A 26,589-nucleotide genomic window follows, 5' to 3' on the forward strand; every position below is an offset into this window, starting at 1 on the left:
GTGCGCTGCGCGCGCACACGTGGCAGGCAGCTATAGAAGCGGAGCAATGCACTCAAGGCGAAATCGTTACCTTGTGTAAGTTTGTGACGCGCTCCTTTGCATAAACTGTACATGTAGGGTGGGTTTGCTCAACGGGGAACACGGCCAACACAACTAAGCCCTCCCTACTCTAACTACACGGATTCGCCATGCAGACAGCAAAAGGTAGGAATGTTTACGTGGGTCTGTTGGAGCTCGCTAAATGACAAACCAAACCGCAGTTTTCTGAAATAACGTCTGTTTTGCTTGCTGGAGCAGTGCTAACGCGTGCTTAATATTGTCTCATAAATCTAGCTGAGACTTACTATCAGGACAGCCAAAAATAACTTCACAAAGTCACGAGTGGGATTCCAGTCTGGGTTAGTGTTGCTGAACTCGGTCAGAGTACTCCTAATATCAACACGACACGGTTAATAAATTACTTTAGAACACAATAAAAACGAAAACATGTCATGCGATGATCGTGTTAAACTGTTGTGTTTATGTGTGGAACATTAGAGCTCCTCCTGCCGTCAATGCAATTCGCTTCAATCCAGGGAATGAAACAGAACCGTTGCTGAAAACACACTGTTGCAGTCAGAATTATTAACCCACTCCCCCCGAATTATACCCCCCCCCCCCGTTTATTTTTAGTTTTTTTTTTCTCAACACATTTTAAAAATAATAGTTTTAATAACTCATTTCAAATAACTGATTTATTTTATCTTTGCCATGATGACAGTAAATAATATTTTACTAGATTTTTCAAGACACTTCTGTGCAGCTTAAAGTGACATTTTAAAGGCTTAACTGGGTTAATTAGGTGAACTAGGCAGGATAGGCAAGTTATTGTATAATGATGGTTTGTTTTGTAGACTATCGAAAAAATATATAGCTTAAAGGGGCTAATAGTTCTGTCCTTGAATTTTTTTTAAAATTAAAAACAAATAAGACTTTCTCCAGAAGAAAAAAATATTATCAGATATACTGTGAAAATGTCCTCGCTCTGTTGAACATCATTTGGGAAATATATTTTTTTTAAAAAAAGAAAGAAATTCAAAGGGGGTTTAATAATTTGGATTGCAACTGTACATACATGAATATTCTTTATGTATATATTAAAATGTTAAAAAAATGTTTTAATTAAAAATCTGAAAGCAGCAGTCTGGTTTCCATATGATCTGTATTTAATTAAATGTATAAACGTTTTATATTCGTAATATTCACATATGAAAACAGGAATGCATTAATTAATTACAAATTTACAAAAAACAAATTGTTATTTTAATAGTACAATTAGTGCAGAAAAAGTATTTTACACATGAGGCTGCGCAGAAAATTCCACAGAGTTATTGAGAAACAGTAGAGGTCTTTAGCTCCACCCAATGCATTGATCTCACAAAATGCACATGCACTATCCACAGACCTCTCTTTTTAAAGCTTTATTTTTAAATTATTAATAAAAAAATACAATTAAAAAAATGTAAATGACCTGTGTGTCATACACTGGATTGACGATTAACATGATACAGTATAACATAGAGCCTATAAAAAAGTTATACACTCCTAAAATTCAAGTTACTGGAGCAAAGATGCCTAGTATATGTATTTGTTTCATGATCGAGAGTTCAATTACAAACCAGTGCAGATACTTTTATAACAACTTAAGCTGTTGGTCAGTTTAGAACAATACTACTGATAATCACTGATATATTTGACTAGAATGATTTATATTTTTAAGAATGTAATACATTTTATTTGCACCTCAGCTCTAGCTCAATGCTCTACTGTCAAATTTGCAATTCCATAGAGCATGCATGTAATAATATTAGTCACTGGAATTTAGACATGCCAATATTCAATATATTGTGATTATAAACATGCACTGAATATATTGTGAACAGTTCAAAATATTGTGCATAATTATTAATTATTATGATGATAATCATGTTAAAAGCTTCTGCCGTTAATAGCAGCAAGAAAATTAGATAGCAGGAAAAGCCTACTGGACTAACACCTCTAACCGCACAATGACAATCTAGTTATTTACTTTCTGAATATTAGTTTCAGACACTCCTGTGGAGTTCATCGTTGAACACCTGCTGAAGGCAAAAGAGATCGCAGAGAATCATGCAAGTATTCCAGTCGAACTTCGGGATAATCTTCAGAAGGCTTTGGACATCGCTAGTGGACTAGACGAATACCTTGAACAACTGAGCAGCAAGGAGAGTGAACCGTTGACTGAGTTGTATAGGTAACTTACTATTCCCCTGAGATATATAGTGTGGGTTAAAGATCCTTAATATATGTTTGTGTTTAAACAGTTTTTAATAGTGTTTAAATAGTGCTGTTAGCATGCATTATATTACTGTTTTATGAAGTCAACATTGACCCAAGACAGAGCATGGGGATTGTTTAACAGTTTTTGGACAACTTTGGTGGTAGATTTTACAGTTTTTTTTGTTTGCTTTGCCTTTGACCTGGGTAAAGAAACCAGGTTCCACTTCATTTTCATTATCACTATCCCAGCAGAGCAGAAGACAGGTCTTGCAAATGTGTCAACCCTTTCTCTTTAGGTTGACACATTTTCCCCACCATTTTTCAAAACAGTTAACACAGATGTCATTCAAGCAGTCCAAACCCCATTGTTTTAGCTATGGCAACCAAACAGAGACCATCTATTCTTTATCATTTAAAACTACCAAGATCAGTACGAATTCACTGAAACACTGGTTTGACACTCTTTCACAGAAATTTTCATTTAGCAATCAGTCTGCAAACATTGAAAAAGGTGGAAGGTCTGTGTTGTTCTGTGCCAGCATGGATGGAGGAAGTCAGTAGTTGCTACATCCTATACTCCCAATAGATTTGACTGTATATAGGTTTTTACATGTGTTTTCTCTAAAATTAACAGTATTTTATTACTTTTGTCTGTTTTTAAAAAAAAAAAATTATACAGTTTTTCAGTTTTCAGCCACAGTTTCAAAAATTTTCCGAATTCAATATAAATTTAATCAAAGCATTTCTTATTCTTGATCCAATTCTTTGCAAAAAGGTAAATTTGACAGCCCAAATAAAGACAACAAACGGCATTGGCAATAGACTACAATGTCAAGCAATGGTGCACTGATTCACACTGAGTTCTATATTTTGTTTTTTGTTGTTCGTTGTGTAATGATTAATTGAAAGAGCTCATATACTTGTTTGCAAGTTGTGTTGTTTGAAGGTAAAACTAGCTTTTGTTGCATACTGTAAATGTTTTGACACGGTATGTGCATTTTGAAAACACAATGTGTCATTTGGACCATGAGTGCTGCTGTTTAGGCGTGCGTGTTAACTGTTTTGAAAATGTGGAGTTTCAGTTGACGGCTGCATCAAAGCAATCAAGAAAAACTGTAATTGACTTCAGTTGTTGAATATTATATATGCAGTATCCACTTTATACGTTTCAATATTTTTTTCCTGAAGGAAATCAGTTTCTCATGACTGGAATAAGGTGCATGCGGACGGAAAAACCTTATTTAGGCTTCCTGTTACATGCATCACCGGACAGGTAGAAGGTATACATTTTTTAAAATGCACATCATTTAAAGTTTAATTGCAAAACTTACTCAGTACTGTAATAGTTTTGAGTATTGATGCATGATGTTTTCATGGGTGCACACAATCTCTCAACAAAGAAGTTTTAAGCTACCATGATGGGATCTGCAAGATGTTTGTTGAAAGAAACTAATACTTTAGCTTTGTAATAATGTATAAAAAGGATCAAAAATGACATTAAGACCATTTATCATATTACAGAAAATTAGTATTATAAAACTGCATCACCTATTTCCACAAAAAAAAATGTTCACCAGCAAACCCCATGTTCAACTGCGCACTGCAACATGCACAACTGCGTTCAAAATACTCCATGTTTCTTCAGTGCTAAATCGGCATGTTACTGCTCATTCAAACTACTTATTTAAAATGAGCTAAAACAACAAAATTTGTAAGTTTTTTTTGGGGGGGGACAAATTAATTGTTTTAAGTTTTACAATTTTTTGTACACTTAAAGGTGCTATAAAGTTTTGAGTCTTCTAAAGCAAAAAATACCATGATATGTTCTGAAAAGCAATGCTAAAGTCAGATATTCTGCTTTGAAAATGTGTCCACTGCCAGTTTAGATAATTATATTTCAGCACTCCTTGTTGCCTTGTTGGAAAACCGCGTATTTTAATAATTCATTCATAAAGGCTCTCAAAGCATGCGCCCCTAACTTAAATGTGACCTCCGGTGGACAGTAGCAGACTCTGAAATGAAATGCTGATTCAGAGTTTCACATGAGGTTATTAATTAGCAAATAATTTAAATATAACAAGCGTAAACATTAGGTGAGCAGGTTACATTCTAACCCTGTTTCCTAATGACATGCTACATGATGAGATTTGCAGTGATAAGCAATTTGGCTGTTTAGACTCAACGAAACACATCAGAAATGCAAATCCAGGCATTCAGAAGCACAGAATATGCATTCACTCACAAAATGGTAAGCTTTTTATACATATTAACCCTCTTTAACAATAAATGCACATGCAGAATCATTATTTGTTGGTTTTGAGTCTAAAGTTCAAAATTTAAAAGTTCAATTTAAATTGGTTTATTTTAATTTTATTTTTTCAAAGTCTGAGGTGAACTATCTGCTGCTGCTGCTTTTAGTATACAGCAATAAATGTCATGTAAAATAGCACGCAAACTCACATTATTAGCATTTAGTACTAAATAAAGCACCTGATGTGTACCTGAGGTGATCATTGTCACTTTTCTGTTGCTCAGCTTCAAGAAAGAGAAGCCGTACTAATATTTCAATTCGAGGTGTTGGTTGGACCAAAAACTCCTTTTAATATATAAAAATATTCCTTCTATCATGTGTTGTTGCTTTTAGTTAAAACATTTTATTTTGAACCTCATTTAAATCCACATTTAGGCTCGATAGCTTCTGTTGGTCCTCAATCTGGCAACTTGCGCTTGCGTTTGTTTTGATCCAGGAATGCAATACCTAGTTCAACCACTTGGTGTCAAACTTACATACTGCACCTTTAAATTTGTTAAAACAATTGTTAACTTAATTGATTTGGGTTAAGACAACATGCAGCAACTTTGTTGAACCCAGTATTGTTTACAGTGTAGAATGATTTCTAAAGCAACATTCGACCCTAATCATTGAAAATTCCCTTTTGACATCACATAAATAAATTTTATTTCAAAGTATTTTAAATAAAAGTAATACATTCTAGGTGACTTTTTCTACAGATTCCTAAAAATGTGAATGATAGCTTATTGTGTGTGTGCAAACTGAACTTTAAGACCATTTATTTTTATTCCATAGGTCAAGTATTGAAGATGCTGGTGCATATGAGCAAAGCAAAGAGGGTCTTAGAGATAGGAATGTTCACAGGGTATGGGGCCTTGTCAATGGCGGAGGCCTTACCAGAAAATGGCCAGCTTATCGCCTGTGAGCTTGAGCCTTACCTCAAAGACTTTGCACAGCCTATATTTGATAAATCTCCTCATGGGAAAAAGATAACTGTGAAGACTGGGCCTGCTATGGATACCCTGAAGGTGAGGACATCTTCCACTTTTTCCCCCTGATATTGATTTATTTGTTAAAAAACAGATTTACTGTTTTGTAGGAATTGGCTGCCACAGGAGAGCAGTTTGACATGGTATTTATCGACGCGGACAAGCAGAACTACATCAACTATTATAAGTTCCTCCTGGACCATAACCTTCTGCGGATCGATGGTGTTATATGTGTCGACAACACACTGTTTAAAGGCAGAGTTTACCTCAAGGACTCTGTGGATGAAATGGGAAAAGCATTGCGGGATTTTAATCAGTTTGTCACAGCTGATCCTCGAGTAGAGCAGGTGATAAACCTGTTTTCTCAATGCAACAAAATGAATATTTTACAATCTGAATTTCAGTTCTGTGTTGATCATGGGTGTATTTCATTTTATAGGTCATCATCCCTCTGAGAGATGGACTCACTATAATACGAAGAGTGCCCTATACACCTCAGCCAAACTCACAGGTGACGATACATTATACTTTACCTTTGTTGAATCAAGTCTTTTTTGTGTGTGTGTGTGTTCAGATGGCAAACTTGCATATACTCGTCTTGAACTGCTCAGATTAATGAAACAAAAAATCAACACTAGATGATTTAGCCCCCAAAAGTCTTGTAATATTACTATAAGAGGAATGTTACGATCCCTTAATTCTGTCTAGGGGAACACAGGTACGCAACAGAAGGTTAGTGGAGTTTGTGTGTGTGTATCAGCAATGAGATCCCATGAGCAACCTCCAAAAGACTAAATGAAAGAAAATTTAGCTAAAGAGGAAAACTCACAGTGGAAAATAGGGCTGGGCGATTTGGCCTAAAATCAAAATCTCGATAAATTGAATATTTTTACTTGACTTTGATTAATGAACGATTATTTTATTTATTTATTTTATGTTTTTGCCCTCATAGTTCACTGACAGGTTTTGTACAGTAAATATACTTATATATTACAAGAGAGAGATTTTCAAATGAAGGAAGCATTATTTGATTTTCAAAATAACTAAAGGAAACACACGCTGTGTACTTTGTTTTGTTTATCTTTGTATATTAATGAACATCAATGCTGAACAACTGAAATTAAAACACACACTGCCTAAAATGCAACTCTCCGTGTTGCGTTGTCATCGCTACTTAACCAACCAATCACAAAGCTTGCGCTGTGTGTCATTGTGATGTGTAGTTACATTTTTTGAGAGGTGTGCGGTTATGCGGAGGCTGCACTGTACCATGCACTTGGCAGAAGTATAATATCAGTATAATTCATTCATTCATTTTCTTGTCGGCTTAGTCCCTTTATTAATCCGGGGTCGCCACAGCAGAATGAACCGGCAACTTATCCAGCAAGTCTTTCACGCAGCGGATGCCCTTCCAGCCGCAACCCATCTCTGGGAACCATCTACACACACATTCACACACACACACACACTACAGACAATTTAGCCCACCCAATTCACCTGTACCGCATGTCTTTGGACTGTGGGGGAAACCGGAGCACCCGGAGGAAACCCACACGAAGGCAGGGAGAACATGCAAACTCCACACAGAAACACCAACTGAGCCGAGGTTCGAACCAGCAACCTTCTTGCTATGTGGCGACAGCACTACCTCCTGCTACTGCCTCGCCCCATGAGTATAATATAATATAATAAAATACGTATAAATCTTAATAAGTATAAAAGTATAAAATATTCATGACTCCACACATGGTAGGGAAAGTAATTGAAAACATTGATCTGGAAAAATTAGATCGATTATAGGTTCTGAATGTTGATTTCGATTAGGGAGGGTTTCAAGAAAGATTAAAGAGAGAGTTCATGCCAAAGCAACAAACTAAAAGTTCTCTAACTGATAGAAAGGAAAGAACTAAATAATCTTATCAAGGAAAGAAAAGCGCATTAAAAACTAACGTGAAACTGACGTTTTGACAGAGTGTTGAGATCCTGAAGTGCAAGTGTTTTGAAACCCTGCACCAAAGCATGATCCGAAACACCCAGGTCATGTGACTAAAGGGTTTTAAAACACCAGGTCACGTGGACTCACGTCATCTGACGTCATTTCAGAAGCATTTCAAGAGCTGGCGAATCTGTTTTCTGACAGGGTCATATGTAGCCTAATGGACCATTCGAATCCTGACTCTGAAATTATGACTATTTATGATGATGTATTTTAATAATGTAATTTTTTTAATGACCAAAACAGGATGTATTTATTCACAAAGTGTTCATTAGGTTGTTAGACCAAGTATTTAAAAATGAATGTCTATAACTGCATCACCCTGGATCTCACTGCTTCACTAAATCACTTAAAACCTCAACTCTACAACAATGGGTTTAATACCTTAATTCGCTTAACTCGTTCTTTGCTAAAGCTGTTCATGAGCAATGCATAAAAAATTACTAGTTGATGTTATTGTAGAAATGGGTTTCGAAAAGTTTCAAGCTTTGACACATTTGCTTCAACTGTTTCAGGGACTTGCTTTGCCCACCACTACAAAAGACCCTCACTCCCTTACGAACATGAACAGGAGAAAAAAACAATTACAAAAAAATAAATGCCACCCCCTCTCTACTAACCCCCCCTCTACTAGCTCTTGGTCCCGCCCACACTCATCAGTGCTATCAAGCCGACCAATCACAGATGCGCTACGCGTCGGTGCGACATGTAATTAGATTTTGTTGAGAGGTGCACGTCTGCGATGCCGATGATTATGGTGAGGGCTTAAGCTGCACCGTAGCATATGCGTGCGATTGATGCAGAAGTATAAATCAGCCTTTAATGTCACAAGTGAGTGAGTTGATCAGTGCGGTGATGATAAACTATGGTTTGCAGAGTGGTACAGTAACCTATGATGAGGTGTTTAGAGGAGTCCAAGGAAAGCCAGTTCTGGACAGGTTACGTTTGGATGGGAAAGTGGCCTATGTTACCGGGGCCGGTCAGGGCATTGGCAGGGCTTTCGCACATGCTCTCGGAGAGGCTGGAGCCAAAGTCGCCATCATAGACATGGACAGAGGAAAGGCTGAGGATGTGGCGCATGAACTGACTTTAAAAGGTAAGTGATCCTTTCATGGTTTTGTATTTCAGACAGTCGTATGATTGTTAACTTAAAACTAAAAGAAATGAAATTATTAATAATTGTTTTTGTTAATTCAGTATATATAAAACACAAATTTCACAAACTAAATAATTTCTTAATAATAATAATTCCTTACATTTATATTGTGCTTTTCCGGACACTTAAAGACATTTAAAGACATTAAAGACAAAAACATTTTTGGGGGTGGATGATCTCCTCATCAACCACCAGTGTGCAGCATCCACCTGGATGATGGGACGGCAGCCATATTGCGCCACACCGCACACCACACACCAGCTGATTGGTGGAGAGGAAACAGGGTGATGAAGCCAATTATGATACTGAGATTGTTAGGTGGCCATTATGGGCAGAGGACAGTCGGCAAATTTGGCCAGAATGCCAGGGTTAAACCCCTACTCTTTTTCGAAAGACATCCTGAGATTTTTAAGGACCACAGAGAGTCGGGACATCGGTTTAACCTGTCATCCGAAAGACAGCGCTCACTGAGCTGTATAGAGTCCCCATCAATATACTGGGGCATTAGTACTCGCACAGACTGCAGGTTGAGCGCCTCCTGCTGGTCTCACTAACACCACTTCCAGCAGCAACCAAGCTTTCCCATGTGATCTTCCATCCAGGTACTGTCCTGCTTAGCTTCAGTTGGTGACCATTTGAGAGTAGCAGAGAGCCAGCTGCCGGTGTCATGTGACACCGAGTCCCCCCTGACAATTGGGTCTGCCTAGGACCCTGGGCGATCCTACTGGTTCATTGGAGTTGTAATGGGTATAGTTTGTAGCACCTGAATGCAGCAAAATCTCATTTAAATGTATGTAATTTAAAAGAGCATTATAATGACATAAAACATGAGAATTTCTCTTTCGTGCCTTTATTTTAGATAACCTACAACGTGCTACCACTTCTTATGTAAATATATAATGTTACATATAAATACATCAAATAGACATCATTAAATGTTTACAAACATTTTCAATTACTTCAACTATGCGTGTCTTTTACTTGCAGTAACCGATAATTATGTTACTAATATGAGTCTTGTTAAAATCTGAAGACTGAAAATAGACTAAAATTTGTAAAGCTGAAGAAGGAAATTAAACACAAGGCAAAAGAAGTGTATAAAAATATTTGAAAAGTTGAAATCACAACTTTAGAAACAAACTAAAACAAAACAATATCATACAATAATATAAACATTTACAATAAAACAGTAAATTAATGGTATAAATAATAGTAAGGTAACTGAAAGGAGATGCTAATGTTAAAAACATTAAACAAGGACATTAAATATAGCTTCATTCATTTTTTTCTAATTATATTATATTAAATGTAAATAAAAATATCCGTTTCTAAAACTTAAAAAAAAAATTCATTCATTTTCTTTTTGGTTTAATCTTTTTATTCATCAGGGGTCACCACAGCGGAATGAACCGCCAAATTATATATGTTTTACACAGCGAATGCTCTTCCTGCTGCAACCCATCACTGGGAAACATCCATACACACTCATTCACACACATACACTACGGACAATTTAGCTTACCCAATTTGCATATACTGCATGTCTTTGGATTTGTGGGGGAAACCAAAGCACCCGGAGGCTAAAAAAAAAGACAATGCTAATTAAAATGTTAATATTGTAATAGTACAGTAACAACACTTATTTAAGGGGTCATACCAGAAATCATAGAAATAGATGTGTATTTGAAAATGAGTGCTTTATAATAAGTTTAACTCAATGCTTAATATTTTTTTATGGTTCATCTTGTTTATAATTCATGCACTTCCACATTTGACCAGCAGATGGTGCCCTTGCACCACAGTATCAAACTGCACTCATCCTTCTCATCTGTTTAGACTGATTTTAACTTTTTGACTTATGATATCACTTATGATTAGTGAGTGCTTAAAACTGGGACAAGACACACATGAATGTGTTAATATATAATACGTTGCTGTTTGTGTTCATGTGTGTGTGTTGTCCAGGCATTTCAAGCATGGCTGTAGTGGCAGACATTAGCAAACCAGACGACGTCCAGAAGATGATTGACGACATCGTTACGAAATGGGGCACACTTCACATTGCTTGTAACAATGCTGGCATCAACAAAAACTCAGCAAGTGAGGAGACCAGTCTAGAAGAATGGGACCAAACCTTTAACGTGAACCTCAGAGGCACTTTCATGTGCTGCCAGGTACATCCATAGGTTTTATTTGTTTTTATTTCAAGCTAAATTAAATTTAGGCATGAACATTTGAAGAGGACATGTAGATAAGTTTAGTCTTGGCCAAATAGTATTGTTGGTGCAATAGTAACTATTGGTGCAGTTTTTTAAAAAGACATAGGTTTAAAACCTCAGAAAGCATGTAGTTTTATTACAAAATAAACTTAAGCTAAACATCCATTGAATCTGACAGCCATTGATCACTGTTCATTTTTGTTGTATGCTGTATGTAACATTTTGTCTCAAACCTTTTCTCCAGATTCAAATTGCTTTTTTATATAAGCAAGTAGTGCTGTCAGAAGTATCAATATTTCCCACCCAACTTTCATTCAGACAAGCTTTTTGTTTTGGTGTTATGGCCCACCTCAGTCTAGTCTGTCCCACCAGAGTCGATGTCTGCTATCTTTATTGGTGTTATTGACTGTAATTTAATTATTCATTACCGACTGTTCACTTGTCTCCAGGGATATTTCAAAAAGGGCTGCATGTTTTTCGGAAGATATGGAATATAGTTGTTGAGTATGGCGATTGCTGTTTGCTGTTGAGTATGAATAAAAAATGCTGTTTTTTATTCATTCTTTCATTTTCGGCTTAGTCCCTTTATTAATCTGGGGTCCCCACAGCGGAATGAACCGCCAACTTATCCATGTTTTATGCAGTTGCAACCCATCACTGGGACACACCCATACACTCTCATTCACACTCATACACTACAGACAATTTAGCCTACCCAATTCACCTGTACCGCATGTCTTTGGACTGTGTGGGAAACCGGAGCACCCAGAGAAAACCAACGTAAACACAGGGAGAACATGCAAACTCCACACAGAAATTTTAACTGTCCTAGCTGAGACTCGAACCAGCGACCTTCTTGCTGTGAGGCGATTGTGCTACCTACTGTGTCACCGTGACGCTCTAAAGGATATTTTTATTAGCTTTATCAAAGTGCAAATCTTTCAACTTTAAAACCCTATGAGTGCTCCGAGGCTTGATGTTCACTCTTGAGCCGCTCTAGCCAATAGCAGAACAGCACCTACTTGGAAGCGGGTATAAAGGTAGGTATGACCCATTTGATTTGTCAAACTTGGATATGCAATCTATGCACATAACACAAAAGCCCTGCACACAAAATTAACACACAAAAACAATTGTGGTGGCACGGTTACTTAGCAGTGTCGCCTAACAGCAAGAGGGTCACTGGTTCGAGTCCCGCCTGGGCCAGTTGGTGTTTCTGTGTGGTGTTACCATGTTCTCCTTGTGTTTGCGTGGGTCTCCTCCAGGTGCTCTGGTTTAAAGACGTGCACTATAAGTGAATTTGTTGAACTAAATTACCTGTAGTGTGTGAATGAGAGAGTATATGGGTGTTTCCCAGTACTATGTTGTGGCTGGGAGGGCATCCACTGTATTAAACATATGATGGAATTATTGGCAGTTCATTCTGCTGTGGCGACCGCTGATAAATAAGAGACTAAGCCAAGAAAAAATGAATAATAAAGGAATGAAAATAATTTGTCACTCTTCTCTGCAATATGAATATTGCATATACCATTATCCTGATGAAGATATTTTGATATGTTGTGCAGCCCTAGTTTTAAATGTATATAAATTATATTCTTTGATACTTAAATTGGAAATATGAAATTTTGTAAAAATGCACTAGAATGCTTCAAAACAACAAATATTTCTATTTAAGTATTTTTTAAATCTCCTTTTATTATTATTATTATTTTTTCTTAGTTGGGCCAGTGAAAATTTTGGCAGGGCAAGTAAAAACGCTTGATATTTAAAATATTTTGGCTATCTTTTCCTGTAATATGTAAAAAAAAAATAGTGTACAAAGTAGTGTATCGAAGTTGGAAATTCTCAAATTGTGACACTATTAGCAGCAACTTTTCCATTAGTTTCTGACATTTCCCCAGAAGACGGAATAAAAGCTTTGATATGGGAACCAAGAGGTGTAAAGGAAAGTGATTTCATACCTACAGCATTAGAAGACATTAAATCCTGCCAGGCAGCAGATAAATCAGAGTAAGCTGTTTTACACCAAACCGAGAGGTGATGGAGATGCATTAAAACGAAAGCCCAGAGATTTTGACACTTTTTGTCGCTCCGCTCATCCAGGGAGTGTTATTTCTCTCCCTGTAAGACTGTAGACGTGGAAGTCTGATTAGTGAAGGTGTCAATACTGTGACGCTCCTCTGAAAGCACATTTGTCTCTTCTCTCCCCTCAAATTACTGCCTCAGGCGGCCGGTCGTGTCATGCTGAAGCAAGGATACGGCAAGATAATCAACACAGCTTCCATGGCCAGTTTAATAGGTGAGTGATGATTTTTATGCCGCCATAAGCTGAGATATTACACCGTCTCTTCCCTCTGAATTTAATACGCTCATCAAGCGTATGGGAGCGCCTTTTTTTTGGAAAAGAGAGCATCAAGCAAGAGAAATAAAGAAAACTTGACTATACATTATTGACGCATATGCCTCTATAATTATGAGAACAATCATTTTGATAACTTAATGGCATACCTTATTATTTTACCCATGTTTCATTTTTATGTTGGTTTCATATGCTTTTGAGAAAATATCAAAACGTACAAAGGGTTTAAGTTAAAATAAATAAATACAAATGTATTAACATAATTATGACAGTTTACTTTAACTCCAATTTTTATTATCTAAACATGTATAATTAGTTATTAGCTAAATATTAATAAAACATATTTGAAAATAAAACACCTTTTTGTTATTTTTTGGCAAATAATGCTTTACAAAACAACCTTTTTCTTTTGAAAATTGGAAAAAATCAGCAGTTTTCAGAATAAGCAATATAGGTTCATTCTGAAAATGTAGTCCAATATACATTTCTGGAGGTTGTGAATTATGTAGCCAAAAGTATGTGCAGTATGGGTGCATTTCGTCTTTAAACGTTCACTCCGGGGCGGTATGACGCTGTTCCTTTTCGTGCTAACCGGCTGATTGTTTACTCCAAATGTACCGCATTCTGACTGTTACCAGTTTGTCCCGTAGCTTGTCACGTATGTTGGTGGACTTGAGAAATAGAGAGGAGTTGATTGTGATGATGGGGTTCGAGTCTGGCAAATAACGGTATCAGAAAACGGGTAAGACAAAAACAGAAGCCTAAAAAAATAAAGTAAATAACGCAGAGAATGTGGTAAAATCAGAAAAATGTAAAAAACTGGGCTTTTTTTAATGGATTTTTTAGAAAAACTTTCTGTTGGGTTTAGAGAAGTGGGTGGGCGGGTCAATCTGTGCTTTTTTGTGTGTGTGTGTGTGTGTGTGTGTGTGTGTGTGTGTGTGTGTGTGTATAGATAGATAGATAGATAGATAGATAGATAGATAGATAGATGGATAGATGGATAGATAGATAGATAGATAGATAGATAGATAGATAGATAGATAGATAGAGATATATATGTGTGTGTGTTTATTATGTTTTTGCTTTAAAAAACATCCTTGCAAAATAATGATGATACAATGACAACAACAGTTAAATAAATGACAAAAAACTATTAAACAATCAAGAAGGTACAGTTTAGCTCACATACACAAATAGGGCTTACAGGTGTACATTTACACACATGGCAGTTCAGTAGGCCTGGAAAATTAAAAGACTATTGGAGTATTAATAGTAAGTTTAAAACAATCAATAAAACCAACCAAGTAAATAAAATAATCTAGCCACACAAAAAAACAACTGGTTGGGTCAGTGGATCACTCACTCAGTCAGTCGGTCGACAGCGGCCTCTGGTGGCACTCATGAGGGAAATTTGAGATCTGAAAAAGCGTACACAGAAGCCTCTGATGAATTCCCGAAAAACAAAAACTGCGAAAAAACATACCTCCTGGGACGTATTTGGCACTCTCCAGAAATGCTTATAGGGCTTTGTTTTCAGAATAAGACTGGGTTGAGAATCCGCTTGTTAAGTGTGACTTAGTGCTAAGCGGCTTCCGTGTCCAAGCCCTCTATCAAACTGTATTGGGAGATTTAACAAATGTAATAAACCTTTACAAAGCGCTGTAATACTTTTGAAAATCTTGATCGCAATATATATACCCATGCCTAATATCAGATGGCCAGAAAGTGATTATTTTTTTGATAAATTGTTAAAATATTGATGTCTGTGATGCAGCAAGTCCAGAGACTGTAGTGTACACCATGATTTCATATAAAATTCACTTTAATATGTGATATGACTGAAAAGTGATCATAAATGAATATTTTCATTTATTTCATATTATAACAGTATTCCATACATCACGACCTAACAAGTGGATAAAACAAGAAGTTATGTTTTACTCAAACACATAACTATAAATTGTTAAGAGCAACTAAAATTGTCAAGTGGTCTTTTAGTTGTGTTCATACCTCTCTATATAATTTTAATTAGCATTTTAATGAAAAACAAATCAAGTGTATATTTAATAAAATAATTACATATTCTTTTCCATTAGTAATAATAATACAAGTTTGCTAACTACTTGATAAGTTTTGCTGCCCCTTAAATATTTCACTCTTTTAAAGAGGCCCCCTTTTCTTCAGAATTTCACTCTAAAACTACTGAAATCAGCTTAAAAAAATTATTAGTATTACCTCTTTACAGCTCGTATATATCAACTGTGCTCAAACTATCTACATGATCTGTACTATTCATCAAAAATTCACTGACCTTTTTATTGTTTGTTCAATCAAAACCCAGTTCACCATATAGCCTCTCACAGTTCTGTTTTTGCATCATTTTGAGCATAAAAGCATTGCTGAAGCCTGTAAATTGCAGCTTGAGTAAAGTGACTTCCTGGAGTGTTACGCAGGTCCTGGGAGCACCAGTGTGTTTTTTAAATTCAGTATGCTGTAAAAGGGGCATTATTTGCAATTCAGCGTAACACAATTCCTCCAACAGGTCCCTCACTGTGCAACAGCAGCACTCCATCAACTGTGTAGTCGAGTAGCCAATAAACTTGTGTACCATATGGACGCTCGTCCCAACTGTGGGTGCAATCTGTAACAGTGGAGAGAGCGAGATGAAGCAGGGGTAGTAGAGGGCAACGCAAAAAAAAAGTGATCAATTACTCACATTACATACAGTCCTTTAGGAATTTTCTTTATTGGCCTGGACATCTGTTATAATATTGTCATAATGTGTAATCAGACGGGGGCTGTTGTAGCAGAGTAGGGGGATACATCTTGAAAGTCCAATTAAAATGCACAATGACACTGCCTCTGTCCATCTGCTGAATAGCACAGTGTTTTCCCCTCACTCTTTATCTTGTACATTCAGTTCAGTGTGGATGGCATTTTTAAGAGTCTCTCAGAAAATATTTAGTGTTTTGCTTTTTTTTCGGCCCATGGATGAGAGAGGTGTTTGACCTAATGTGGAAGATAGGGGGCGTCATGCATTTAAACATGATGCCTAAACAAAATGGCTAAGCAAATAGCTGAGATTTAAAATTGTATATATTTTATTTTATTTTATTATTTATTCTCATGTAGTTTTGAATCCTTATGAATTTTTTTAGCTCTTTGGAGCACAAACTGAAGTGAATAAATGAACAAATGAATGAATGCACTGATTACAATTATAATGCTTGGATTTATATTCATTTATTATTTTTTTTATCTCATTTTGAAAATACAAATATATTCATTCAAAATAAACATTCAGAAAACATTCAAAAGTAAAGAAAAAAATAATAATAAAAATCCTAAATTGTTATTTGACATTCAAAACATTCATTCATTCATTTGTTTTCTTTTTGGTTTAGTCTCTTTATTAATCTGGGGTTGCCGGATGCCCTTCCAGCTGCAACCCATTACTGGGAAACACCCACATATTCTCATTCACGCACATACACTACGGACAATTTAGCCTACCCAATTTACCTATAGCTCATGTTTTTGGACTGTGGGGGAAACTGGAGCAGGTGGAGAACTCACGCAAACACGGGGAGAACGTGCAAACTTTATATAGAAATAGTAACTGTCCCAGCTGATGCTCGAATCAGCAACCTTCTTGCTGTGAGGCAACAGAGCTACGCACTGTGCCACTGTGCCGGCCAAAACACAAAACACAATTTATTTAATTTAGGTTAACATTTTTCCTGACCTCGCTGGCATTTCTTTTTACTTGTTTTAGACTCTTACTTTCCCCCCAGAAAACAACCCTTCAGTAATTTGGTTTCTCACAGAAAGCATCAGCTATTTTGTCATGTTGGAACTATAGGGTTCTTTCTAATATTTGTCTCAAATTGAGTTTTTCACATATTCCTATTTTGTGACCATATTTCCATTATGCAGTTTAGTTATTTTTTTTTCTGTAAGTTAGTTTAAACTTATCTGGACTTCAACTCTGAAATCTGGACTTTACTAGAACTATGTTAAGCTGCTTTGACACAATCTACATTGAATAAATAAACTTGAATTGAATTTAAGTTTTGCACAGTTTGGTACTTTTTATAAAAAAAAAAACTTCATCCCTATATAATTTTTTAAATTTGGAATGTCACTCATTCACTTTCCTTGGGCTTATTCCCTGCTTTATCATGGGAATGAACAGCAGGTTTTTCCAAAACCTGGTAAACTTTAAAACTGGTTATCGTGCATGCCTAATAGTGAACTATATCTGTCAGATAACAAATCAGGCTCTGATGACATCAATTTGACCTGCAACATATCCGATCAGAGCAGAGTATTATTTTTTTCCTTTAAACATGTGAAATGACAATCTGGATGGATGTTAAATGTGATTTTTAGATATGTTCCACTTTCCTCTTTAACCTTTCAAGCTGACTGCTCTTTAAATACAATATTCTTTGAACCATCAGTGGTGCTCTGAGGCATAAAAATGCTTGTCCTCTCACCGCATTTTCTGCTAGGATTAATACTTGTTGGCCTTTTTGCCTTTTTGTGTGCTGATAAGACAGACCTTAAAGCATAAAGCTTATTTGTGGGCAAAGAACGACCTGTTTTTTTTTTTACAATACAACAGGCCCAGTGCAACCTGACAATTGTCCGGTTAGCATTTCTCCTTTAAAACAAACGAGGGTCCGGAGAGCGCGAACTCATCTCCACAGGACCGTCCGCTGCCTTCGCACAGCTGTGCCGTATTTATCATCCCGCTCCCAACCACGGCAATTTGGCAGTGAGATCACCGGGTGACGAGGTTAACTACTAAAGTTGCATGTAACTTGGAGCCTCCCTCGTGATGATTAATCAAGCGAGCCCCTTTTTCCCTGCATTGCATGCAGCGTTGAGCATCTGTGATGGTCAAGGCAAACAAATGGCGTTTTGCCTTTGTTCCTGAAGATGATGCACACCGAACATCCCGAGTAATTAATTTTACATCGCTTCATCTGCGGGGTCCCAAAAGCTAATGAAAGTGTTTTCATGTCACATTGGAGTTCAGGACCCTCTCGCTGAGTTATGAGGGGAATGAAGTAATCGGGCCTTGTATTAATCACATGTTTAGGTCATTAGAACTATGAAATGGAGTTAATGTGTGTTTAAAAGTTAGCTTATTTCATTTATTTCAGTTTATCGATGCAGTTCTTTTTGCAATTGCTGATTACATTTAGGCCCAATCCCAATTCTATTTTTGTACCCCTACCCCTTCCCCTTGGCCCTTGAAACAGAGTGTGAAGGGGAAGGGCTTCAAAATGTACTCCTAAGAAATGGGACAGCACTACAGCACCTGCACACGTCATCATATGCAATCGCAATCTCTTGCTTCATATGAAATCAGACAATCGCGACTGCTGTAGTTATTCCAGTTGTGTTATTTTTTGGTATTTATCTTCAGAAAATCACTGAAGGCATATTATGTTATCATAACGATCTTATGTGGCAATAAGATCATAACTATACTGTGCATTATAGTTATCAACAATAGAAATTAAATATGTAGGCTAATGGATGTCTTTAGTGGAGTGCGTAAAACATAGTTTTCTTACTCCACGAAGGAGTAAAAGTAAAGTGAAAGTAAAGAGGCTGAATGGAGGAGGCTCGTTCTTTATCCTTGCTGCAGATGGTCTGTTTTTTTCTTGCTAGAAAAGCATTCAGTTTTTCCACTTACAAAGTCCGCCATGTAAATAGCAGATGTGCCATGGTGTGACGCAACTGATTCCTAAAGAGAATGGGAGATGAGACTCTGATTGGTTTAATGCACGCTATGCTCAAAACACACCCATAACTCATTAAGAGAAGAAGCACAACTCTGTTAGACCATGTGCCGGGGCGCAGAGCTTATTTTTCCATCCTTAACACAGTGGAAGAGGATTCAGACATTGCCATAATGCTTTTATTTATTTATATTTGGTGGTACATAACATGCAGCCACATTAACCGTAGTCTTAGTCTCAAACATCATTCACAAGTCTGATGCATATGGCACACAAAATTAAAGTGTATTTTCCAAAATGGGAAATACAATCACCTTAGTTAACTTTTTTATCAAATAATTTTGGGATTTGAGCGAACTAATGGGATTTCTCTGTCAGAAGCTGTTAAAGTGACAAAAACTGATAAAAATGTTCTTAATAAGTTTAAAATGTGCTGTGTCCTTCTCAATAGTGCCGCATCCACAGAAGCAGCTGTCCTATAACACATCCAAAGCTGGAGTAGTGAAACTCACTCAAACCCTGGGCACAGAATGGATCGACCGAGGCGTTCGAGTCAATTGCATCTCACCGTAAGTTCAAAGAAAATAGACTGTCGACTTTCTGGAATGAGTCGAAATTTCACTGGAATGCATTTTTAGTGCTGCACAAATGATTATTTCCCACTTTGTGCAATCTTACATGACTCTCATGCTCCAGTCCTTCCTAGTATTATGTTTTCGAATGCAACGCATGAATCAAAGCCAAGTTTTTTCGCCAACAAAGAAAGACCTTTCTTTCTTCATGTATGCAGTGCACCAATTAAGCAGAGAGGACTGTTTTGATATTTAAGTGGAAACTTAATTTGTTTTGACAGGGTCAAAATGCAGTATTTTCCACAATGGGACACACAATTGAGACTCGGTTACTAAATTACAGTGTGAAACAATGCAATCCAGCTTAATTGGATGACGTCTAGAGGGATGAGTAGAGCAAACAGTTTCTTTAATTGTTATATTCAATTAGGGATTCAAATTAGGCTCTTCAGCAGAAGTGTCAGCAAAACAATGGCAGCCTTGTTTGTATCTATTTGTCAGCGCAGTTCTTCTGAGGAAAGGAAGAAAAGAGCGAGAGGAAGCGTGTGCGTGTCGCTTGAAGCCGAGCATCCCCAAGCCCCCGTGGTTCCCTCAGCAAATCCGCAACACGCTCGCATGTGCTCTTTATTCATTTCTGTGTAGTGCCAGCTTGTTTTCTAATTTTAATTTGCGAGGAAGCAATTCTTTTCTCTCTATCAAGCCCCCGCCTCTCCCTCGTATACGAGGTCTCTCAATGGGCCCCTGATTTGTGTGAAGTGATGGTTGGTAAATATGCATACGGGCAGGGGGACCACAATTAGAGCGCGTGAGGTTGACTGCCGCCTGATTTCATTGGCAACTTTAGCCGCGACAGTGATAAGCCGCATTATCTACGAAATTGGCTGAGGGAAAACAGTAAGCCTTTGATTGCCAGGACGGGTTCCCAGATAAAGCAGTTGTGATGAGAAATATAATTGAGATTTAAATATGTTAACCAAAGGTGTCACATGCTTCTTCAGCAGCTCTAATTTAGCGGCAGTGTCGGATTGGGTATCAAGTCGAATGGAATCTATCCGTCTAGGCTTAAATGGTGCAGAAGGCTGTTGGGGATTTCGACTGTCATTGAATGTGTGAACAGACAGGCTTTATTTCCCTTGCGACCATCTCGCTGAGAAATGCGTTTGCTCCAATTTGGAGTGCATTTCCTTTAGTTAGGGACCAAAGCTTCACTTTAGTTTGGTCCATAATGCTGGATGATGTAGGGATATAGTTTTTCACTAGCAACTTGAACAGGAACTGAAACTATACTGCAAATTTGCTTGACCAACTTGAAAACAAAACTACAGATCTAGCGAAATGCATGATATTATATTATGTAAGTCTTTATTTGGAAGCCAATGACTGATGTGACATCATGTTCAGTGGTTATATTTTTGGCAATATTCAAAAAATACATTGCATGGGTCAAAATTAATGATTTTTCTTTGATGCCAAAACTCCATTGAAATTTGTGTAAAGATCATATTCCATGAGCATGTTTTGTAAATTTCCTACCTTAAAAATATCAAAAAACAAATTTTGATAAGCTCTTAATTTGTTCAATTTTAAATGTGATTTTCTCAGTATTTGATTTTACATTTTCAAATAGTTTAGTCATATCCTAACAAACTATTAAGGATCATCTGAAAGCTTATTTATTTATTTTTCTGGTGACACACACACACATGTATATTTAATATATATATATATATATATATATATATATATATATATATATACACACACTCCCGACCACTTTATTAGGTACACTTGTCCAACTGCTCGTTAGTGCAAATTTCTAATCAGCCAATCACATGGCAGCAACTCAATGCATTTAGGCATGTAGACATGGTCAAGATGATCTGCTGCAGTTCAAACCGAGCATCAGAATGGGGAAGAAAGGTGAATTAAGTGACTTTGAACGTGGTTGTTGGTGCCAGACGGGCTGGTCTGAGTATTTCAGAAACTGCAGATCTACTAGGATTCTCACGCAAAACCATCTCTAGGATTTACAGAGAATGGTCTGAAAAAGAGGAAATATCCAGTCAGCAGCAGTTCTGTGGGTGCAAATGCCTTGCTGATGCCAGAGGTCAGAAGAGAATAGCCAGACTGGTTCAAGCTAATAGAAAGGCAACAGTAACTCAAATAACCACTCGTTACTACTGCAGAAGAGCATCGCTAAATGCACAATATGTCCAACCTTAAGGCAGATGAGCTACAGCAGCAGAAGACCACACTGGGTGCCACTGCTGCCAGCTAAGAACATGAAAGTGAGGCTACAATTCGCACAGGCACACCAAAATTGGACAATAGAAGATTGGAAAAATGTTGCCTGGTCTGATGAGTCTCGATTGCTGCAGTAACAGTATTCAGATTTCTAGACAGTAGGGTCAGAATTTAGCATCAACAACATGAAAGAATAGATCCATGCTGCCTTGTATCAACAGTTCAGGCGGGTGGTGTGCTGGTGTGGGGGAAATTTTCTTGGCACACTGTGGGCCCATTAGCACCAATTGAGCATCTTGTTAATGCCACAGCCTATCCGAGTATTGCTGCTGAGTATGTCCATCCCTTTATGACCACAGTGTACCCATCTTCTGATGGCCACTTCCAGCAGGATAACGTGCCATATCATAAAGCGTGAATCATCTCAAACTGGTTTCTTGAACATGACAATGAGTTCACTATACTCAAATGTCCTCCACAGTCACCAGATCCTCAATCTAATAGAGCACCTCTGGGATGTGGTAAAACGGGAGATTTGCATTATGGATGTGCAGCCGACAAATCTGCAGCAACTGCGTGTTGCTATCATGTCAATATGGACATTTGAGGAATGTTTTCAGTACCTTGTTGAATATATGCCACGAAGGATTAAGGCAGTTTTGAAGGCAAAACGGGGTCCAATCCGGTACTTGTAAGGTGTACCTAATAAAGTGGTGAGTTTATATTACCTTGGTCATGATTATTTACAAATCTTGATATAAATCTTTCTGAGCCTAATTCCAAAAACACAATGGTTAACTGATTTCATTTAAACCTTCAGGCAATAAGGAAACTGCAAGGAAACATCTTGGTTTCTATCCAAAATCATTTACAAATGTCATTTGGGAAGCACCAATCAAAAACCTCAAACCATTAAACACATTTATTGGCCAATAATTATTTTTTTATTGTTGCTGAGCTGACAATAAAATAACCACTAATCATCTCATACTGAAATGGGCAATGATATATCTTGTCACTAGTTTTGGATGAAGTCGTCAATTTTGATGACAAAAAATTTATGCTGCAGTCATATCAGTGAATTTTCATGGCCAAATACAGTAACTCGTATTATTTACTCAGCATATTTAGATATTTAAAACACCACTTGTGATACGACTGGATTATAGGAGCAATATACCAAAATCAGCATGACTAATTTGGGTAATAATCATCCAAAAATTAACATTTACTTGCTATTTCTTAAGTTGTTGCAAACTTTTGTAACCAAACTCTGTTAAACACTAAGGAAAATATTTTTTTGAAGAAATCTAAACACCTGTAATCATTTAATTTACAGTAGGAAAAACAAATATTAGTTAATATTTAGAGGTTTTAGGCCGTCTTAAAAATACCTTATTTTCTGTTTTCTGTTCAGATTTAAAAGGCAAGTAATTTCAGCTTAAGCAAATATATTAAATTCAATAAACAAAATGCAAAGACAGAAATTCTCAACAAGATCAAGTCACAAATAGGGTCATGTTTGCTTTTATTTGAACTTTCTGAAGTTTAGTTTGGAGTGTGTCAATCAAACTATCAGTCCATCCATCAAAAGCACTATGAACCAATGTAAACACCATCAGAGCTCAGCACTGAAGTCCTTGAAGAAGAGCCCACTTCACTTTATGTCAGTGTGACTGCTATAACTGAAGCAAGTGGCCCTGAAACAACACTGTCTACCTTCTTCTCATGTCTCTCTCTTTCTCTCTCTGTCTTTTTCTCTACAGTGGTATTGTTGACACCCCTCTCATCCATTCAGAGAGTCTGGAGCCTCTAGTTCAGCGCTGGCTGTCAGATATCCCAGCCGGACGACTGGCTCAAGTGACAGACCTCCAAGCTGCAGTGGTATACTTGGCATCTGACGCCTCTGACTACATGACAGGGCATAACTTAGTCATAGAGGGTGGTCAGAGTCTATGGTAGAGAAAGTTTGCCTCTCGGATTCGGTAACACTCTCATCGACCGTTCATAAAATATATATGATTTTAGTGATGCAGTACTTTAGTAAAAGGATGCACTGTCCATTTTATGTAATCAAAGGGTCCAGGATAAACACTTATGTCTCAGTTGTAAGCAGCTCTACCTGTGTGTTATCTGTTTTCCAACCACACAAACTCTACACATGTCCTCACTCTTTTTAATCGAACACACTCATCAGAATATTAGAAGAGACCCCTAAATCTCACATTACTGGGACAGATTATGAGAGATATCCAAAATATGTACTGTTGTGTGCCTCCAGGAACAGGGTTGGAAAACATTACTCTATAGAGCATTTTTGTATGAGGTTTTCTTACATTTGAACAATTTTATAATAAACACCATCTTCCACAACATGTTCTCCAAATTTGTCAGATTAAAAGCAACACTTCGGTTTTATCTTTTATCCCAGCATGCCTTGTTTCCATTTAAAAGAAGTCTAATAGACATCTAAAAAATGACGGTTTGGCTAAAACAAGGTGAAATTTAGGCTGACAATCTAATAGATGTCTAAGAATAGCCCAAAGCTAGTGTAAGTCAACAAATGCACAGCAAGGAATGACTATACATCTGTCTATTTAAAGGTGCAGTATGTAAGTTTGGCACTCAGTGGTTGAACTAGGTATTGCATTCCTTCATCAAAACACACGCAAGCACAGCTTACCAGATTGAGGACCAACGCGAGCCTGACTATCGAGCCTAAAGGCTGATTTAAATCGTTTTCTAAATAAAAGCAACGGCATGCGATAGAAGGAATATTTACCATGCTAAAAGTCAAATTTATAGAAACAGCTTTTATTTTTTTTATCTGAACTACAGAACTATGACAATGATCACCTCAGGTACACCTCATGTGCTTTATTCAGTGTTAAATGCTTACAACGTGAGTTTGAATGCCATTTTACATGCCAATTATTGCCATACTACCTAAAAAAATCCGCAGTAGATAGTTTACCTCAGATCTTGAAAATAAAACAAACCATTTAAATTAAACTTTAGAACTGTGAATCATATCAGAACTGCCAACACAAATCAGTGATTCAGCATGTACATTTAATAATGTTAAAGAGGTTTAATATGTATTAAATAGATTATAAAGCTTACCATTTCACAAGTGAGTGGATATTCTGTGCTTTTGAATGGCTGTATTTAAATTTCTGTCAAGTTTCGTCTGGTGCAAAGAGCCAAATTGCTTATCACTGCAAATCTCGTCACGTAGCGTGTTGTTACGACACAGGGTTACAATGTAACCTACTCACCTAATGTTTACATTCCTAATATTTATATTATATGCTAATTAATAACCTCATGTGGAACTCTGAATCTGCGTCTCATTTCGGAGTCTGCTACTGTCTACCGGAGGTCGCATTTTGGTCACAGACTTATGCTTTGAGAGCCTTTCTCAATGTACGAAAAAAACATGCGGTTTTTTAACAAGGCAACCCGGGGTACTGAAAAATCATTGGCTAAATTGGCAGTGGGCGGATTAAAAGAACCAAAACAAAGACGGACAAAATGGACATTTTTAAAGCAGAATATCTGACTACAGCATTGCTTTTCAGATAAACGAGTGTTCACTTGATATGTTTATATATGCACACACATTAGGGTATTTTATCCTTTTATCCTTTTATGTCAAAAACTTACAGCACCTTTAATGACTAGTCTAGTTTTGGACTTGATGCCTATTAGATTTTCACAGACAGCCCTAATTGAGGCCTACTTGATTTATTTTTTTTATTTTTTATTTTTATGTGATTTATTTATTATCCTGCACTTAAAACAATTCTTCAAACAAAATACTTTTCATCATGACCAACAAAATATTTATTTATCCATATACACTTAAAATATTACATGAATTCATTCACTTTCACTGTAGCCAAGTCGTCTATGTTTAGATGTCTGTTAGATGTTTATTAAGCACAAAATCTCTTGGTGGGATACTACAAGGCTGATGAATGCTGGATTCTTTTAATTTGAACATTTTATGGATAAAACTTGATAAAAATCTTTTAAAACATTAAACATCTTAGCAATGTCTTTAGCCTTTACTAAGCTATTCATTTCATACTTGGTTGTACATATGTGCTTACATTTACCATATTACCATAGTAGTTTTAAAGTCGTGTTTGGATGAATTCTACAGGATTTCAGTGAGAAGAGTGTTTTTTTTAAGACCATCTTGATGAAAACTGGCAGCCATTGACATCCATAGTAACTTTTAGTGAATAAATGATGGCTGAATTTTCATGTTTGGGTGAAGTATCTTTTTAAACTGGTCAAACAAAGATGGAAGTCACATTGTCCTCATTCATTCATTCATTCATTCATTCATTCATTCATTCATTCATTCATTCTTTCATTCATTTTCCTTCGGCTTAGTCCCTTTATTCATCTGGGGTGGTCACAGCGAAATGATCCGCTAACTTATCCAGCATATGTTTTGCACAGTGGATGCCCTTCCAGCTGCAACCCTGTACTGGGAAACATCCATACATACTTACAGTATTTACACACATACGGCTTATTTAGTTTATTCAATTCACCTGTAGCGCATGTCCTCCAGGTAACCGGAGCACCCGGAGAAAACCCACACAAACACGGGGAGAACATGTTGACTCCACACAGAAATGCTAACTGACCCAGCCGAAGCTCGAACCAGTGACCTTCTTGCTAAGATGA

General features: G+C 36.9%; 2 protein-coding genes across 5 annotated transcripts in view; one reads left to right on the forward strand and one right to left on the reverse strand.

The window, feature by feature from the left end:
* The first annotated feature begins 8 nt into the window (after positions 1-8).
* Positions 9-24,258, forward strand: zgc:113054. 3 transcript variants are annotated; one of them, NM_001013450.1, is given in 11 exon segments: positions 9-204; positions 2,083-2,272; positions 3,487-3,578; positions 5,387-5,619; positions 5,691-5,927; positions 6,020-6,091; positions 8,453-8,672; positions 10,698-10,906; positions 13,181-13,253; positions 19,521-19,638; positions 23,652-24,254. In NM_001013450.1, coding segments are annotated over 11 exon segments (1,656 nt in total). In that variant the 5' UTR covers positions 9-188; the 3' UTR covers positions 23,848-24,254.
* Positions 14,125-26,589, reverse strand: part of mdfic2 (MyoD family inhibitor domain containing 2) — a 35,765-nt gene continuing 23,300 nt past the window's right edge. Inside the window, exon 4 of one of the 2 annotated variants that reach the window (XM_073952468.1) lies at positions 14,125-14,731. In XM_073952468.1, coding sequence (XP_073808569.1) covers positions 14,712-14,731 — 20 coding nt within the window. In that variant the 3' untranslated portion in view covers positions 14,125-14,711. The remainder of the gene's footprint in view (positions 14,732-26,589) is intronic. The other variant, XM_073952469.1, reaches the window with a different exon arrangement.

The sequence above is a fragment of the Danio rerio genome, chromosome 6, assembly GCF_049306965.1.
Source record: "Danio rerio strain Tuebingen ecotype United States chromosome 6, GRCz12tu, whole genome shotgun sequence".
Lineage (NCBI taxonomy): Eukaryota > Metazoa > Chordata > Actinopteri > Cypriniformes > Danionidae > Danio > Danio rerio.